This window comes from Cimex lectularius, unplaced genomic scaffold (genome assembly GCF_000648675.2).
Source record: "Cimex lectularius strain Harlan isolate CLEC.00 unplaced genomic scaffold, Clec_2.1 scaffold505, whole genome shotgun sequence".
Taxonomy (NCBI): domain Eukaryota; kingdom Metazoa; phylum Arthropoda; class Insecta; order Hemiptera; family Cimicidae; genus Cimex; species Cimex lectularius.
Window position 1 is genome coordinate 165 of NW_019394209.1, and position 21,037 is coordinate 21,201.

The 21,037-nt window shown below is 34.3% G+C and overlaps 1 protein-coding gene across 1 annotated transcript; it reads left to right on the top strand.

Annotated features, from left to right (window-relative positions):
- Window positions 1-931: 931 nt before the first annotated feature.
- LOC112128249 lies at window positions 932-2,728 on the top strand. The gene has a single exon (XM_024230194.1). It carries the CDS (start codon window positions 956-958, stop codon window positions 2,726-2,728), a length of 1,773 nt encoding a protein of 590 aa, XP_024085962.1. The 5' UTR covers window positions 932-955.
- Window positions 2,729-21,037: the final 18,309 nt, after the last annotated feature.

The following is a 21,037-nucleotide window of genomic DNA, read 5'->3' on the forward strand; positions in this document are numbered from 1 at the left end:
TCATGAGTGCAAAAAACCACCCTAACATCCCTGGGGGTCTCTACTGCAATTTCACCTTGTCCTGTTTGTCACCAAGATCATAGAATTTTTGAATGTAAACAATTTCGTTCGTTCTCCCCTTCAGAAAGGTTGCAGCGTATTAAATCGTTAGGTCGTTGTATCAATTGCTTTTCGTCTGGTCATTTTTGTACAAAATGTCCTTCCAATTTCTCTTGCCGTCAATGCAATAAAAAGCACCACTCTCTCCTACATTTGTCTAAAACTTCGGGTAACATACCCCACCCGAAACCTGCGTTAGGTCCTGATGCTGAGACCTCTAGTTTAAACCCTACACGCCCAGTTAATGTAACTCCTGCGACTAAAGATCCGAGCTTCGGCGAGAAAACACCAGTCCTGACAGCATCTGCGACCGGAGAGCCTAGTGTAATTTTGGGTACCGCTGTCGCTCGCATTCAGGACAAAGAAAAGAAATGGCAAACCATCCGGATGCTTATCGACAGCGGGTCTCAGAGGTCCTTCATTACAATAGAATGTGCCCAGCGTCTTGCACTCCCGATTACAGACGTCAAGTCCCGTCTTGTAGGTTTAGGAACCAATGCGTTAAAAGGTGTTCAGGGTCAAATCAATTGCGTTGTAGTTCCTCAATTTTGCAATGGCCCTCGATTGCGCACAAAGGCTATTGTGATTGAGAAAATTTGTGGTGATATGCCTTCTTGTTATATTCCTGTTCATTGGAAGTCATACCTTTCGAACCTCGACTTAGCTGATAATTCTTTTTCTGAGCCCGGTCGGATAGATTTCTTGCTTGGTGCCGACCTTTTTGGGGATATTATTCTCGGCAAAATACTAAATATGCCAAAGGGTCTGCCTACTGGTCTTAAAACAATATTCGGTACAGTCATCATGGGTCATGTTGACACCCCCNTGGGGACTGCATCTGGATTGGGATGATCCCATGCCACCCTCTCTTCAGGTCGAGTGGAACAATTTTTGTTCCACTTTACCATCCCTGAGTTCAATAACCCTGCCTCGGTTAATATTAAGTCCCAAGTGGAGTAAAATTACCGTACTAGGATTTGCTGACGCCTCTTGTTTGGGTTACGCTGCCGTTATTTATTTGCTGGTCGAAAATTCTAATGAGCTGACACAAGTGAATCTCTTGTATGCGAAAACTCGCCTTGCTCCTCTCAAACCACTTACCATCCCACGTTTGGAGTTATGCGCGGTAATGCTACTCATCACTGCGCTAAGATCATTGGAACCCTTGTTAAAAACGTTAAACCACCCCAGCGTTTATTTGTTCACCGATTCCGTCACGGTCCTTTCTTGGTTGCATTTACCGTTTCACAGATTGAAGACCTTCGTCGCGAATCGTGTGGCCAAAATAAGGGAAGCATATCCATTGTCGTCTTGGTACCACGTTCGATCGCAGGGTAATGCCGCAGACATAGCATCAAGGGGTACAGATCCAGTCACCTTGACTAAACAAATTTCTTGGTGGCATGGGCCAGAGTGGATACGCTCGCCACGGGAGGATTGGCCTGTAACGCCCTATAAAGAAAATACTCCTTCTGTTGACTTGCCAGAAACCCGAATTGTAGGCACCATGCTGGCGTGTCAAACCATCTGTTCTCCAGCAGAATTCTTTAATCGGTTCTCGTCGTATTCTCGCATGATCCGCGTGATGTCTTACGTCTTTCGATTTGTCCAGCATTTCTATAAACCTGGCCGACCCCGTAATTTTGGTTGTTTGACTGTCAAAGAGATAGAAGAGACAAATTTAAAGTTAATTAAACTTGTTCAAAAGATTTGTTTCCTTGACAATAACTCGTTAACAAAGTCGGCCCAATTTAGATCTCTTTCTCCACATGTCGATCATCTGGGTATTTTTAGGGTGGGCGGTCGGTTGAGATATGCCCCTTTGGATCCAGACACAAAAAATCCAATTTTACTACCTCCCAAATCTCGTTTTGTTCTGCTTTTAATTGATGAATATCACTTGCAAAATGCTCATGCTGGGCCCCAGTTAGTGCTGTCTCTTTTGCGTCAAAAATATTGGATCATATCAGGTCGACGTGTGGTCCGGTACAGAGTCCACCAATGTTTGAAATGTCATCGCCTTAGGGCAAAGCCAATGACTCCTTTAATGGGTAATCTCCCTCCGACAAGATTCGAACAAGGTCGCCCATTTTTAATTGTTGGTGTAGATTTTGCTGGTCCTTTCCCCATTCGCGAATCACCCCGTCGCAAGGCAGCCTTAGGAAAGGCATATATCAGTCTGTTCATTTGCTTCGCCACAAAGGCCGTCCATATCGAAGTTGTCTCACGTTTATCCTCAGACGCCTTTCTTGCAGCGTTAGATAGGTTCGTTAGTCGAAGAGGAATTCCAAGCAAAATCTTTACTGACAACGCGACTAATTTCATCGGAGCCTGTCGCCAACTAAAAGAATTATACCAATGGTTGGAGTCGGAGGAAGTAAGTCGACGTATTCATCAGCATTTACTTGCAAAGCGGGTTACCTGGCACTTCATTCCTCCCGGTTCTCCTCACTTCGGCGGCCTTTGGGAGGCAGGAGTGAAATCCTTGAAATTCCATTTAACCCGCATCCTAGATCAACAACCCCTTACCTTTGAAGAGCTCTCAACAGTCGTCATTCGAATTGAAGCGATTTTAAATTCTCGTCCTCTTTACCCTTTGTCCTCTTCACCCGATGATTTTTNATTGTAAATATTTAATTTTTGTTTAAAGTATTATCAATCTCCCCTTTCATTTTCCCAAATCCCTCTTAAAATATAATAAATAGTGGCCACCTATAAACAAAAAAAAACAAAATTTAATTGTACCTTTTGGAACGGGTACGGAAGTTTGCGGGTCAATTAAGATCCGCCCTTCCCCCCAACAACATCTATGTACTCAAAGTAATGAAATATGTAGTACGAGCTTGTACTACAGTTTCTATTAAGAGGTTAGGTCAGTTTTTGTCAAAATTTGTGATTTCTAAAGCTTCTTTGTCTATCAGCTAAGTACCGCTTGGTGTAGACTTGTTAAATCATCTCAAGAACATTTATAAAAACATCACATACCAAGAATGAATTTGTCTTCTGAAGGCAATTAAGGTAAAACTAGAATTAAAAATTAACAATTTTGATTTACTTGAAATCGTAATAGTCAGTAAATTAATGAAACAGTAATAGTAAATAATAATAATTAATAATAATAAATATTTATTATTGAAAGATTACTTTACTCGTATTTCGTCTACTTTTTAAAGACTTAAATTTGAAAGTATTACGTACATGAAAATACGTTTAGAAACATTTTGACAAAGCCTCTTGTGTAAAAATTATCATCAAGATATTGCAATAAAACGGTTCATATGTTTAGAGTCATTTTGATGATTAAATTAAAGACATGCTTTACTGGGGACAATGTTTAACTTTTCATAATTATACCAATTCGTGCTGAAACATTTTTCGGCAGTAATTACAGAACTGTCGGAATATAAACTCAACTGCGTCTGTTTGGCAAAATGTTTACATTATACAAATGATACAAAGGAATAACACTCTATATGATTGTAATATTTAAAAACAGAAACTGTTAAGTTACACAAGCAAAAAACGCGATTTATGACAAAGGATTGAATCAAGGAAGTTTGCGTTTATATTTCCATGAAAAGGAAAACGTACGCTTTTATTTTTAGATTTTAAAAAAATTGAAAATACAGTGGTGTAAAAAATGTTTTTAAAAACAATAAAATACAGTAAAAATTTAAATTTCAATATTCTTTTTCTCCTTTCCTTTCCAACCTTGCCAACTACTTAATCTCTCTCTCTCTCTCTCTCTCTCTCTCTCTCTCTCTCTCTCTCTCTCTCTCTCTCTCTCTCTCTCTCTCTCTCTCTCTNTCTTTCTACCATTCTTTCTCTCTTTCACTCTCACTCTTTTAGTAGAACATTACATTGTTGTTCGTTATAAACTAGGTTTTTAACTGGTAAGGATAAAATTTTTTTTTTAACTAGCAAAACTAAAAAGGTATTTTCACTGTGCACCGGGGGACGACCTACTAAGTTGACATTATTCATTTTTATATTAAACAGTGAGCAAATTATAGTTGTTCATTAATATTTATGTAATTACACATATTATCAGCTGAATTCGTGCTTGAAATTTTTTAGAATGTAGGGATTATTTTTTTAAAGTTGTGATTACCGTTTTTTGTTTAAGTTACAAAAAAAGTGTTTTTTATTTCCAAATAAATATTATTGGTAAAAAATCTTACGCAGATATAAATTCAATTCAAAACGTTATGGTCAATAATATGTAACTCTCCCGGCTTAATAAGCCGTTACATTTTCTTATTTAAGCTGATATGCGATGAAATCCGTACATCAACTAAACATCGCATCTTCCTTGAAAAGCAGCCATATTTTCATTTATTTTACTAAAATCTATTTTTTTAACGCTGCAGAACACAATCGCACGTCTATTAATCTTGTACATTTAATATTTTCTTCTTTTATCCTATGCTTTGAAAACGTAAAGCAGTATTTATTAACACTGTAGGTATATTTTCTGTAGACTAGAAACCGCGACTGACTATAAATACTATTTTATTAATATTTTTATTTATTTATTTCAGTGCTGCTGGACGAGGAGCGAGCATGAACGTGAAATCGTTTCTTACAAATTATAGATAAAATAAAATATAATTTATAAAGTGTTAATGTGGTTGTTCTTCAGTAAAACTGACCACGTTAATCATTTAAACATAACTTCCAAAAAATAAAAAAATAAAACATTTTAATAAACATTTAAAAATAATACTTTTGTAATAAATTATTATCTCCCTTTAAATAGACTAAAGGACGCGATGGGTATTCGTAGCAGTTACTGTATATTTATTACTAATATAGACATCTCGTTGAACATTCCTGACCTACATATACAGATTCGGGTGGATCCAAAAGATTTGCTGTTCAACAAATGTGCCAACTTTTCTTCAAATTTCTGTACCTGGCAAGAAATAAAAACAGTAATCAATGGGTAAAATATCTATTTCATTATTAAATCGTCTGAAAACTTTAATAACCGGCAAGGTTGTGTTTTAATGAAAAAACTGTCGATATTATAATTGCGTAAAAACTTAAAATGTTGCATTATGAAACTCAGCCATCTAGTCTATATTTTTTTAATAATAACATTTTACCTTGGGGGCTACCAATTTTCGTAGCGTCCTGAAAATCGGATTCAGAATGCCTAAGAGCACGGCTTCCAAACTAGGGAGTCCGGAGCGAACTTGAAAAAAAATAATAACTACAGAAGTAAAGAAGAAAGAATAAATAATAATAACTAATAACGAGTCTTACTTTAAACGAAAGTTTTTTTTTATTTTTATTTATTCATTCTTCGTTTATTTTTGCACAAGCAAACAAAAAAGGTAAAATTAGTTAGACGGACGTGACTAGACTGTTCAGTCGATCGGTTTCATAGGAATTGTTGTTACTAGAGTCCTTCATTATCGGGAACTGCTGCTTCTGGAGCACCCTGGATTTTTCCAATGTTGTGTATAAAAAGCCGTTGTTTGTAGAAAATGTGATTCAAGTTTAACTTTTCCCACGGGTGCACTATTTGTGTCAATCTCATTGATCAGTTATTTAATCCAATTTGGACCGTTGGCTGAAGTCAGTATTCCTTCCGATGACGACATTACTGACGACAAGCCAAATGAAAAACTGCTTTCAGATAATAAAGCACCCCACCAGCATCCAGCATGCTCAAATTCTAAAAGCCTTCGAATAGGTGCAGGTCAAATAGCCAGTAGAAGTAAAATATTTAAAAAAACGTTAGTACCATGACACCTTCTTAGATTTGGGATTTATAGAGGCTGACGATTAATGCTAAATATGTAATTTGTGCAAAAGTCCATCAAAACAATTAAATTTCTTCATCAATTTGAGCGTACGCATCCAAAACTCGAGAGAATCAGATTGATATTTTCAAGATAAAGATCACTGAACGAAACATTAGTATTCACCTGAAGATAGACTGGCGGGCTTTATCGAAACTGAAAACGGTTTGACTACCCAATCTTGGTCTTGCAGCTTTGTATCTCGAGCGGTTGGGACTTAGGGTACAAAGGACATCTCCAAATTTTGACGCCGTTCACATATTTCATCAATGTGCCGTTCGCAAGCTCCAGCTTTTTTCCTTAACAGATTCAACCCAAAACAAGATTGTTCTTTGTCATTAGCATCGAAAGTTGTGATACACTTCCCTTATAGAGAAAGACACATCTAATTTATTTTCATGAAAATCATTGAAACCTTAGCCAATTTGACATTGTGGTTCATCAATAAATATAAAATTTTAAAACATAATTCCTGTAATCTTAAAAGTGCTTTTCTATGATACAGCCACGTCACGTCTGTATGGAAAAACAGGACATGATGAAGGCATCGCATATCGTCACATAATATTGTAAAAAGTCTTGACTTCAAAGGCTGCGACTTGATTAATAATTTGAACAGACTCATCCAAAACTTTCATAATAGAGGCTGGTATTTTGTTTCATGTCTAAAGCATATCTGTGGAAAATACAATGACTTCTTCTGCATTCCTCGGATTTATCTTTTAATGTAGTAATCAATCCGATTGTTTGGCCAGCCATTGCTTTTGCACCATCTGTGCACACTTCAATACAATAGAGCCACGGAATTTTGTTAGTTGTAAAAAAACCGCCTAACAAACGGAATATTTCGGCACATGTTCCATCGACAAGTGGTTTGCACAGGAGAGATTCACCACGAAACAACGGGCAAAATTTTACTTTGCTATATACTATAAGTATCTAATTTTAAATATTTGGATGAAGGGGGGTCCGCCCTGGATTTTGTTATGTGAATGGATAAAAGGGTGACTAAAAGTCTAACCCCAGCCTTAGAGCTTAGTTCATATCTAATGGTAGAAACGGGTCGTTTAAGTATCGGAAAATAATTAAAAATTATCATTATGTCAGCGTTTTTGTCATTTGAGTCCAATTTTACGGCGTTCAGGGTAGATTAAACTCTTTTTTTTCTTGGGTCTTGAAGGTTTAGTATTACCGAACGCCGTTTCAGTCCGAGCTCAAGTGTTAAAGGAACTAATTCTTTTTTTCTTATCTGATTGTTTCACATCTTCTCCTCCTCCAACTGTTCACCTATTACTTTTGTCTCTTTTCTACACTCCTACGACCAGATAACATTTATCAGTAATTTGTAAGTAACAGACAATACAATTTGCCAATTTGATTAATTTGCATAAATTTAACATGTTCCATAGCAAATTATATTTACAAATTACTTGGTTACTAAAATATGTTTTATTTTTATCGGTACTATGTCAATTGTTTTTCAATCGACTATTGACTTATAAAACGCAATATTTATCGACAAACGAGGGTAATTTACCGACTTGCACGTAAAAAACCGTATAAAGACGGAGAAATACTCTAAAATGTCTACTAAAGGAGATTTATTATGTAGTGAAGTGGTTAATTAATGCTTCAACCTACATACTTAAATAAACTTAGGGTCCCAATTAATCAACTTGATTTTACTATAGTGAAAAAAGTACATTTTCTCATTTATTTATTTTATCTAATGTGTTTTCTTTTATATTAGTAAATATACCGTTGTAAACAAGTAGAAGAGATATCTTCTAAATATTTTCTGTGGAAATAATATATACAAGTAAAAATCAACAGGCATTTGTCATACAAGCTATTGAGACAGTGATGAATGCGGTACAGATTTCATTCCTTAAGATTATTTAATGGGTTTTGTTACATATTATCATAAACCATATAAAAATCCTGCTGTAATAATTTCAAATTTTGAAGGACTTATGATAAAAATTTGAGTCACAGAGTTAGTAAATATCTACGGTTCATTCGATGAAAGAGATATGTTTTTTAAAGAAAAATCACCAACATAAAAAACGTACGCTCAAAAAGTAATCTCTATCAGCGTATAGCCAAATACGTGAATATATGATGGGTTATAGATTTTTTCCTTTTATTTTTGACATATTCTTATCTCTGGTACGACGTCCATAGAGAGTCCAGTTGATTAAACTGATTTTTAGAAAATGACGGCGTACTAGATGCTTGCTTCACCTTTATCATAGAAAAATGGGTCAATAACAATTTGTGTGTACATTTATAGAAGCTTCTGACGGCAATCTTGTTATGCACTACTATTTGCTTTCCAGAGTAGATTACACAGTAAGTTTTGTCTTAATGAAATCAATTGGGTGTTAACATAATTTTGGTATATAGAAGAAAGGTAGTAAATAACTGACGCACTTGTATAATATACAACAGTTTTGTCGAAGCACGGCGAAAAAGCCAAGAACAGTAAATGCAATCAACTGCATTTAGTGCTTATCAATAACTCCCTTGAATTCCATTATCTTAGATTTTGTCGTAAAACAATGATTAGGTTACCAAATATTCATCATAATAAAAACTTATTTGACAAAATATTTATAGCCGAAATTGCCTGTTATTCATCAAATCGTGCAGAGTTTGACAAACTTAAATAGTGGAAATTCCATCTTGAAAAGAAATGAGATATAACTACAATTCAGCTAATGTCTGAATTAGAAAAAAATGAAGCAATTTATATAGATAAAAAAATAGATATAATATGAAAGTCCGGTTATTCGTTTTAATTATTAAATTTTGAATATAATTGATTATCTTACAGTTAATTAAGGTTTTTAGTTGAGATAAAAAAGTCAGTATGACGAGCGGGATTCGAACCCACGATCTTCGGCTAGATTCGCCGTTGCTCTACCACTTGAGCTATCGTGACCTCGATCCACTCGGACACTAACATCGCATCGCAACCCCACCTTTTGAATTTTCCCTCTTTTTTGCCATTTTTCAAGGCGTATCTAGCCGAAGATCGTGTGTTCGAGCCCCGCTTGTGACACTGACTTTTTTATCTCAACTAAAAACCTTTTTTTCCATAAAACTCTTCTTCTCTCGTCTGCTCCATCCTGAATTAATAAGCAAATATTTACAATATACAAATTTTCTATTGGAGTTTCAGTCTTTGCCTACATTATCTGAATTATGAGTTCCTTGAAAACTTCTACCCCGCCCTTAATTGCTCTGAAAAGTTTTGCTTAAATATTTGACAACAGTGTAATTTTAAGTCCTAATACCTGTGGATGAAAATAAGCTGAAATAAAATGTTAATAATGTGCAGTTACTGAGTAATTTTTATTGCTTTGAAAAGTAATTTCTTATTAAAATCTGCTCGTGGCGTAATTGCAAAGACTTTTAGAAGACCAAGAAGTAAACTTGTTTCTTATTTAAACTAAAGTTATTACATTTTAAATAGATGCAAATACTTCGCAAACTCATAAAATTTGAAGTTCATGGTGTTTGGTACTATTTATTTTTGTTCGTTATAACTTTAAAAAATTTAAATATGACATTGCTTTTTATTTATAATACACAACTCACCACACGGTTCATACGACTGTTTACTACGCTAACGCTACCATTAATACAGCATGTGTAAAAATTATGTTTTACTAATTAAAAAATTGTACGTATTTCTAGTTTTGTAATGGAATTTCCTTGATATCTATCAAAAAATTAAAACCATTTTTCAAATCATCATGTTGCTTTCTACAAATGTACGGTGTGATGACACCCAATTGCAATATTTTTTATGTAATCGCCAACTAATAAATTAGCATTTTGTTATTCAAGAGGAACGGCTTTCTATTCTCACTGATGCGCTTTGACATTTTTGCCACATCTAGCCAGTCCACGTTAGAACAACTTGATTGAATTGGCCATTACGTTCTTAAGTGTGAACATCGCTAAAGTTGATGATATACGATCATCCGGCCATGCATTTCATTCTGTCATGTCAATATTTTCATAGCAAGGGTTAAAAGGAGACCTTTTTACGGCCTTGTGCACCACGACCAATATTGGTCTATTGTGTAATCTCCATTGATATCTACAACTCTTTTGAAAGCGTAGGACTTTTTACAAGATATCAGAGCTTTGTCAAGGGCTCCCGTAAGCTTACACGCCTTAGCTTTTTCATATCTAGGAACAGGAATCTCAGGCTGCATAGGCCTTTGCTTCAAAAGAGGAGGTTCCGCTGTTTCTTTTTCTTGCAGTATCTGCACATGCTTGATTCTGCTAGCTCGAATCTCTACCTATGCTTCTGGAGCTAACAGTGCCCCATCAGTGATATTAGTATTATTCTACTCCTAACACGAAGACACCTCCTCCCGTGAGGGTACTTCCATAAAGTTTTTCTCATGCCATTATACTACTATTTTATTAAACAAAGGACCACTTTTTACACAATTTTATGACGTATCTACATTGATGGCAATTTGACATGCCGCAAATGGTTCAGGGCTGATATTCCTGACCTAACTTTCCAATTTATCGAACTACTTGTTCTAGCTGTTCCATCCAAACCCCCATTTCTCCCAAAATTTCTCACAAAATTTCGTGCAACCGAAAATGGCTCTGGATTTTATTAACAGAGCCTTTATCGCCCTAAAGTAAAAAATCAATATTGAAACGACAATAAGAGTGAAGATTTGCCAAGCTATCCTAATCCAACTTTCTGAAAATTAGAATCTAGATGTGTTTGCCATTTACTTATTTACTTTCAATTTTCAAATCAGTTTTTGCATTTTGAAGTTCTCATGTAGAAACTTTCTTTGAAACTACGTGTTTTTTATAGTAAATATAACACCAATAAATAAATATATGCTCTAACTTTATTTATATTTTTGTTTACAAAATAATAATAGTGTGTGATGTTTAGTGACCGTTAGTCAATTATTGTTCGGAGATCGTGAGATGCGGTCTGGTGTGACTTAGGTTTTAGAAAAACATTTTCTTTATCGTGCCAACGGGCGCTCTCAACACGACACACAAGAATAACACATCTACACGGAAAACGCTTTGAGCCCTAAAGATGATCTCAATAAAGATCGAAACGTTGGCACGATAAAGAAAATGTTTTTGTAAAACCTACGTGACACCAGGCTGCATCTCACGATATCCGAATAATAATAGTGATAATTATCTTCCGATCTACTGATCTGCCTATCATTCTAGTGGTTAGTTATGAAAAGAAATACATTAGGAAAAATAAATAATAATACAATAACAGATTGAAACAAATAAAAAAAAATTTTACGGCCGCAGGTTTTTCACACCGCGGACTGACCACAACAAATCTGACAGTTTCTTTACTTAATTGCATTTTTGAAAAAAATTTAACTTATAATTATCATTGCGAAAACACATCGGCCACTATAAATACAAATTTAAAGAGAAAAAGTCCCTTCTAGGTGGGCCAAGATTAGTTAGAACTTTAGCTATTTTAAACAAGTATTCAATTTACATTCAGACCTACTCCCGTCGTAATGAGATATTTGGGACCGATAATGATCTTCTTCACCCAATTAGGCGCGTTTTACAGTCAAGCTTTACTGGCAAAACGGAAAAGAGAATGGCTGAAAAACGGAAGCTCGAATCCGTTAAAATCCAAAGCCTTTGCTTTTCCTTTTTGTTTCTTGTAAATACTGTTTTTCTTAAAAATCCGGGCTTTGGGGTGAAGCGAGCTCAGATACTTAAAAAGTAAAAGTAAGCTCTGAGAATTTTGACCAATAATACAACATAATCACTTATTGTTTTTACGGTGTATTTATCTTTTCTCTCTCTCTCTCTCTCTCTATATATATATATATATATATTTTTTTTTTTTTTTTTCTACTGTAAGTGTACATGTTCAGTCACCTATTCCTTAAATTTACTTATTATTGGGTATTGTCAAAGATAGTTGCTTCATGCTTTACTCTTCATTTTTTATAACGCTAGATACTTTGTGTAATTTTCGGAAAGCCGATCGCATGCACGTGCTTTGAATATTTAAATTTATAATTTATGTTGATGTAGTTTTAATGTCAAAATATTTTTCCTCTAACCCATGATTGATTTTCTCTTGGAGTGCAAACATCCCTTTAAAAACAATTTTAAGAAGGGGAAGATAACGCAGCACTTGTTCTGTGCTACTTACAGGGCTTATCCAGGAGTCATCAACTACGTGAAAAAAAAAGTAATCTCATATGTTATAGAGCCTTTAGTCAGGCTACTGAGCGCAATTAATAGTGTAAATCTGAATAGTGGCTCGAACAGAAAAGTATAGGGGCACAATAGATCGTCTTAGGACAAAGTTTAGAAAACGTTGTACTGACCACTTTTAACCTTATATTTATCCTTATCTTCAGAACGATGACGTGAAACGCGAACCCGTTTAAGTGACTCGTAAACCAACAAGAATATTATATTACAAATTTGTGATACGTAAAAAGAAAAAATGAGCTTTCTCGCAAGTGGAAGGAACGCAGAAAACAAACAAATTCGAATGCACAGACTACGAATGAATGTTAGGAATTAAACAAAATTTTTGGGATGATGAACCGGGTCTTATTTTATCCGAGACAAAAGAACCTATTAATAAACTCAACAATCTCATACCAAAACAGAGCTAAAAACAAAATTATTGTTCTAATTCTATAAGTATGGCTTCATAAACTCATAAATAAGTATTATGTTACATATTCCTATAAGTTAGATTTATTAATTCTTTTTTTCACTCCTACTACTAGCTTTTGGTTCCAGCACGCAATTTGCAAATGAAATGTTTGGAAGTGTAGGTGGCCTCAAATGTTTAGATGAATGTAATTTCATTTAGAGACGCTTAGGAGAAAGTATGGTTCTCGTATGTATGATTCCTCAGGTGGCATTACATTGTGGGTCATTGATGTTCTGGGGTGGCATTTCCTTCGACGCCCGCACCGAATTGGTTGTTGTGCGAAGATCTCTTAACTTTACAGAAATACTTTTTGTAGAACTAAGAGATAAACATTTTTTTAAAATTACAATTAATTAAGGTTTTTAGTTGAGATAAAAAAGTCAATGGCACGAGCGGGATTCGAACCCACGATTTTCGGCCAGATACGACGCTGCTCTACCACGAGCTATCGTGACCTCGATCACCAACTTCCCATCTCAACCATACCTTTTGAATTTTCCCCCCTTTTTGAAGAATCCAATCCGATTACACGACATTTGAAAAATGGAAAAAAGGAGGGAAAATTAAAAAACGGTGGGGTTGAGATGGGAAGTTAGTGTCCGAGTGGATCGAGGTCACGATAAATCAAATGGTAGAGCAGCGGCGTATCTAGCCGAAGATCGTGGGTTCGAATCCCGCTCGTGCCATTGACTTTTTTATCTCAACTAAAAACCTTAATTAATTGTAATATATTAATTGGTCAAGCGGACCACGAAATTAGTGATTTTTTTAAATATCTTATTTTTTACAACCAAATTTAGTTTTGGTATGCTAAATATGAATAAACCTAAATACCTCAACAGTTGGTGCGTTAATTTTGTCTGTCAGTGTACATTTAAATCGAATAATGGTTAATACATTTTATCTCTGGTCGTACAATGTTTGATGCTTTATGAGATTTGCATATTTACGACGTAAATTGAATAAGCAAGGCAACCAATTTACCAATGCTCAAACAAGAAAGATTTTAATCTGCTTAACGTGCTTAACAAGATTGACAATAATTTTAATATCTAATTCACGTTAGAATAAATTCTCTGAATGAAAAATGTATTTTCTTTGTTGGAGAAATCCATGGAAATTAATTGATACTGTTCTTAATCGGTTAATGGAACTTTAACATCTGGAAAATAGGACAAAATGGGACAAATTAGAGTGGCAAGAAAGTAACAGTTTTATATAAAAAAAACATAATTTGTTTTATTATTGAAGATTTTGAAACGGTAAACTAAACAAATTATTGATAAAATGCGAAAATTATATTAATATTTCAAGTAGTACTACCTAAAAAAATTAATTTGAAACTTATATTGAACAATTATTATTATTTTCATTACTTCATCGTTATATATTTTTACATATATGCTTTTTTTTTTACCTTGTGCACATTGAAAAATTAATATTTATTTTACTCTTTAATATTCATTTCTCAGTATGGCATTTTTCCTATTGCAATATCTAAAATTCAGTAAGAAGTTCGATCAAACTTAAAAATCGTTCAATTCATATACAAACAATAATTATTAGTATAGAAATTAGTTTGCTCTAACGCAGCCAATTTAGAAATAAATCTTAAAATTGTCCATATGGATACGTTTGGTGATATTTTTTTCTAATATTTGCTTACCATAGTTAATAGGGCTTATTTAAGGCTCTGGAAAATCAGACATAAGACTTGCGCTTGCAAATCCCTAATAAAGAAATTTCACCAACCCAAGTTTATTACCGTAATAAACCAGAGTAGGAAGCAGTTCATCCCGTTCTTCTTTGCTTTAAGAAGTCCAATCATGAAGTTTTATTACCTTGGTTTCCGAGCGATAAAGCGCCACTTCAAAGTCTAATTGTAGTCTAAGTAGTTGGCCGATCAATAAAATACAGTTTATCTCGTATTAAAAGACAATAAAACTGTTGCAATAAGTCAATATTTTTTAATGGTACTTTATAGCATGCTTGATCTGGAAATAATGCCCTTTTTATGATTTACTTCAACATTGTGTTATACGAAGTTTACGCGAGTTCGGATTTTCGTGGCCTCGCCATCTTGCATATTTTATCCGACGCAAAGAAATCTTCGCAAACCGCGATACTTTTGTACAAAGACTATATANTATATATATAAGGTTAGTTTTAGGGACAGTAAGTACTACTGATTTCAGGTTCTGTTTCTCCAGCTGAGTTCCTTTATTTTATGGTACAACGGTAACCAACTCTCTCTTTTCTTTGCCCTATTGCTAGCCTCTTTCAACATCGATGCCTCGTCAGTTGTGGATCAAATAAGACAATACACAGAAACAAGATAAAAATATGACAGTAAGGTTAGCACTCACACTACCCCAGAGTATCGATATTCCTTGAGGTAATTGGGGATAAGCCCTACCATTCATGCTAATAAATTACATTCACATCCTAGACTACATTCACACTACCCCAGAGTACTCGATATTCCTCTGGGTAATTGGGTATAAACCCTACCATTCACGTTAATAAATTACATTTGCACATTCATTCATTCTACCCCAGATTACTGAATATTCCTCAGGGTAATTGGAGATAAGCTACCTTTCACGCTAATAAATTACACTCACATTACGCCAGAGTACTCGATATTCTTCCTGGCTTTCTAATATTAAACGTCAATCTGAGGTGCTTATGCATAATGTAAGTATACTTATATTCAATAAAACACATATAAACATAATTATCTAGACTTATTATCGATAAAAACATGTATAGACACGAAGTTTTTTCCTGTTTATTAAACCATTTCAAAACTGTTTTATAGAGACTTAGCATTTACAGGGATGTGTTTAAGCATCATATACGAACCCTTACTCTTGATAACAAAAGGAGGAAGCATAATTTCATGCAACTTAACTAGTTAGAAACGTGAGTCCAATTTTTACGAAGATTCACATTTTACAAAGACAAATTCAAGTATATTTTCCTAAAGACTCAATTTTTTCAAAAGCTAAGTTCAAGTGCATTAATAAAGACACTTTTCACCAAGACATATTCATGCATATTTTTATGAAGACTCACTTTTGCAAAGATGAAATAAAGCATATTTTCCGTGAATGATTTTCGGAAAAGGTAAGTTACATCAGATTATTATGAAGACACACTTTTTAAAAAGAAAGTTCAAGTCTAGTTAACAAAGGCTCACTTTCTATAAAGTCAAGTTCATGTATATTTTATGAATACTAATGGTGTACAAAAAAAACGTATTGAAGAATATTTCTGCGAAGATTCACTTTTTACAAGGACAAGTTCAACCATATTTTTACAAAGAATCCCTTTTTCATAAAGACATGGTTAAGTATGTTTTTACTAAGTCTAAACTTTTAGAAAACAAAACACAAACGTATTTTCCGGTGACTTACTTTTCAGAAAGACAAATTTCAACTTCAACCCTTCATGAAAACAAAACGAATTTAAGTATATTTTTACGAAGACTTATTTTTCTCAATAAATTAACTTTAAGATGTTTTACATTGTCCCATTTTGACGCGATTAAACATAGTTTCACGAAGATTCCCTTTTGGCAAAGCAAAGTCCTGATAGGTGAGCTAGAAGTCCTCCATACCTGCCTTCTCGTTTTTATTTAAATAAAGCCCTCGTTCCAATAAATTCGTTGGTGAGTATCGATTTGCTCTAATTCCAGGCTGATCTGACAAAGCGAAAGAGGGAGAGGTGAAATGTGTTTGTATGCGTTTTAGGGATAGCCGTGGGAGTGAGTGCCTGTGCCGAGTTAGGTCAGGTATTGTCGACTCTGACACGTCCAGTCCACACTTCGTGGCATTAATCCATTCACTCTTCTCAACGCTGCTCTAATACGTATATTAAACCTTCACCGATCTGGCTCCACCCGAAAAAAAAATCATCACATAGTAATTCTTGGTCATTTGTATTTTTCCTTTGTATAAATGACGCTAGAATAAAGCGTATTGGAGTTATCAGAAAATATTATGTCCAAACCAGACATTAAGGATAGTTGAAACATTCCCGGTAAAACTGTACATATTATTTCGAACATTCGTTTTTATTTCAACTTGCGAAATTTATTTCCAACCAAGTCGCAATATAAAAAGTACCTATACATTTTTCATTGATTAAATGTGTTTTATTAATAATTCATAGAAAATTTTCTTCGTAAGTCTTTGTATTAAATAAGGCCAGATGGTGGCAGTTCAAATATGAAGTTTTAGGAATAGATAAGGCTGTAGCAACATTCACCCAAAACTACATAAGTGCGGAACCAGCATCAGGCAGACAGAAACCTATCTCAATAAGACATATCTGTAGTTACAGTTCAACTTGCCGTAGTTTGTAAAAAAAACATCAATACAATGGGAAAAAATTCGATACTCAGGAGACAAAACTGTACCTATATATTACAATGCCACAGAAAATTTGGACTAAAAGAATTGTGAGGTCATTGTGAAGAGTAATGATAAAGACGTAGTAGAGAGTAATGACTGTAGTTCTAAGGAATTTGGATTTAAAATAGTTTTTTTCATTTTGGTAGATTTAGCCGTCCCTCGCATTTCTATCCCATACGTCCAAATTGGTTTTACTATTACTGTCCATATTTTCATTTTGTGTATTTTAAACAAGTTAAACAATCTGCTTTTTCCATTCAGCTATAGGCTGAACGAAGCAATTATCACATCTGGATTAAAAGACAACACAACTATGTCGTCGATAAAAGACGCAAGGACGGTGGAGAGTAAAGTCAGACCAAGCGCGCAGCTCTGAGCTGCTCCCTCTCTCATAGGATATTATTGGAAAAAGACCTTGGTGTCTTAGAACGTACGCTTACTGCACAAATTGAAACGATGCTTGACACCCGCCTCAGGATAAGTTTCATATATTCATTTAAGTCCTTGAACGTTAAATATGTTACTTCAATGTTAATTCAAAGGTTTAATGTAGGTAATTTATGATATCGAACACTGGGGGTCAACCAAACATTCCAATTACCAAAGAATCAAAAGATTCCTCAGAAAAATTGTTTGCCCTGCTTATTATGTATCAAACCTCACCCTATACCGAGTCCTAAATATTCACTTTGTTCCAGAAGTAGTGAAAAGCAATTACAAAAAAGTCCCAATATCTTGGTTCGTCAACTCAGTTCCACCACCATCCCTGATAATCCTCCCGTCGTCTGAGACGTCGATAGCCACGTGTCGCTCTAAATGACGAAAAAAATGAAAAGTGGTTACATTTATTTTTTTTGAAACGAAGGCTCACCACTCGTTTTCTCCTCCTCGATTTCTCCTCACATGTTTTAAATGTCAATTTTATTTTTATAACGTTTGTACCGTTCTAATTGTTTTACAGATGTAAAAATCAATAAAAAGAAAACCACAATAACCGGCGTTTGACTGAAAAAATAAACTGAAGCAACCTGCTATAGACACCTCTAGAGTAAATTTGACAATACAATTTGACAATCAGGGGACTATCACAAACCTTAAACTAGAAGACTTTGTGATCTATTAAACGGAACTGTAATTAAAATTATGACTCAAACAACTTTATCAAAGTGAACGTGTTAACATTTAACATTTAACACGCCCCAAACCCAACTTCCCAACTTCATGTAGTATAATAGTGTAACTAAGATTTAATTTGATTTCTACTGGTTAAAATTCATTATCATAGTAAAGTTTAGAGGATAAACACTTTTTCAAGTATTATTTTGTATGTTCTATTGAATATCAGTGATAAAACTAATTGAAACGAGACAGTTGCTTTGTGGACCTTTTTAAAAATCATATTCGGTTCATCCGGACGTTGAAACTAATACTAATAATTTGATAAGTTAATAAACAGTGTCAATCTGATAGCTTTAAGCATTGAAATTGCAAATTGAATTCAGAGTAAACCATATTATGTATGTAATATCTTAATAATGATCGAAATAATCCCTGAAAAAGTAGAGAAAATCCTTTCTAAATAAACTCTTCGAAACTAAACAGAAAATGTATTCCGCTAAAAGATTTAAGATTTGCAAAACATTCGTATTAGATAGAATTATAAAACTGAATTATATTCTAAGCAATATAAATACAGTTAATAATCCAAAACCATTTTGCCTGTGTTTGTTTTCTGAACTCATCTCTTATATATATGCGTTATTTTGTGTTTCTAAACTTTACGACTCATGCAAATTACAAATCTGGACGTTGGCCCGATTTAACATATTTGCCACTTTCAAACGTTTAATTACAAAGATGTTTTGTATTTAAATAATTTCTCAGCTCATTTTCGGTGCTTTAATGGAACATTAGATATTCAATATAAGATTCCTCAATTAGAATGCACGATGATGAATGGCTATTGTTGTAAGTAAAAAAACAACGAGAATATTTATATTGAAAACGTTTATGGAAATTTATTTCATAAAAAACGAACTTTGACATTAAAATGATTTCAAAAGAAATATTAGTGTGTGGTGATTAGTGACCGGTAATTGATAATTATTCAGAAATCGTGAGATGCGGTCTGGTGTGATGTAGGTTTGAGAAAAATATTTTCTTTATCGTGCCAACGTTTCGATCTTTATTGAGATCATCTTCAGGGCCTGGGAATTTCACCTCAAAGAAGCCGGCGCCTTATACAAAAATGTCTTTTTTCTATACCGACTTCCTTCCCCACCCCTTCAAAATCCAACGTATATAAATATAAAACAGCAAAATCTCACTGGCACTCCCAACACGACACGCAAAAATGGCACAATTACACAGAAGACAAACACTTTGAGTCAGTAGAAATACTTTGATTGAATATAAAAAATATATTTTGCATTGTATAAATTCACTTTTCCACATCCTAAATGTATTTATTAAATGTAAACAATGTTTGTAAATCCCAGGCCCTGAAGATGATCTCAATAAAGATCGAAACGTTGGCACGATAAAGAAAATGTTTTTCTGAAACCTACATCACACCAGACCGCATCTCACGATTTCTGAATAATTATAGAAATATTAGTATTCAATTTTTTTTTAACGGGGGTTCGCAACAACAGAGGTCATATCAACCTCCCCGGGTGCCGGTGTTTGAGAAGAAAAGCTACTTCGTAAATATTCGGGGCCACAGGATTCGAACCAGGAACCCCTTACTGTGATGGACACCGTGTAAACGTTTTAAGCTTTGCGGCCATCGACATCCCAAAAATTATTTTTTAATACATCTTATATCTATAAAAGGTATATATAAAATATGTATTAACTAATAAACGGAAAATTTGTGTATTATCTTTTATTAAATATTATAAAAAAATTAGTGATTGAAATTTTATTTAAAATAGAGAACGCTCAATGTCAAAATATTTTAGATATTTATCATTCATAGAATGAAATTTCATGTTTCAATTGACAAAATCGAACAAGGATTGACTTTTGACAGAAATTTTACGGCGCCATAAATAAAATTGAAAGAGGTAAATAAAAAAATCCGCTCAAGGAATGATAGAAATTAAGATAAATGTTAAGTGACAACAGTTTAACCGGAGAAGGTACGTTGTTAAATCCGTTAAAAGGCTGGCCATTGAGTAAAGAAAGGAATCCAGGTGGGTAATGAGCAATTAGGACTTCCCATTTCCCACTCAGGATTAGTTTTCCATTCGGTTTTAACTTTCTGTCTGAGCGTGGGCGGGTTTAATCGACCGCGGCCCAACATAGCTTCTCGTCCCTCAATTGTTTTCCTTATGACCACCGATTGAAATAATATATTGCGCCCGGTAATTATTCCCATTTTAATGGCTTGCTCTGGAACTACTTTGCCATTGATAACGGCCGAATGAATCAAAGAGAAAGGGCCTTCTTTATAAAAGCCAGACATTCCCGCAAGATATTAAACGGCTCACGTGATTTATATAACAGTTCGAACTGAAAGGATATTCCAAAATGTCCTAAAGAATTAGCCAAATATGAGATTAATGGAATCATTGAAGTATTTAATTTCTGAATAACGCAGACTTGTCTTATTAGCACGTGTTATTATGAGCTTTCTGATTGAGTTTTGAAAGGTGGTGAACTTATATTTTGGTAGTTTTTAATTATCATGTTTTAAGCTGCCACCCATATGTTAAAAGGATAGCGGCGATTGAAGAAATGGAGAATTTCTCGTTCAGTGGAAAAAGGGACAAAATAATACTGGCCATACCACAATTTTCAACAAAGTTAACATAATAAAATAAGTGTGAAAAATTGAGAAAATAAAGCAAAAGAAGAAAAACCTAGGGCATACAGATGACTCAAAGATGGGCAAACAATTAAATAAAAAGGGACTTCACATAGAACTCGACCCCACCACAGCCATCTATCAAACCAAAGTGCTAAACATAGTTTTACAGGTTAAA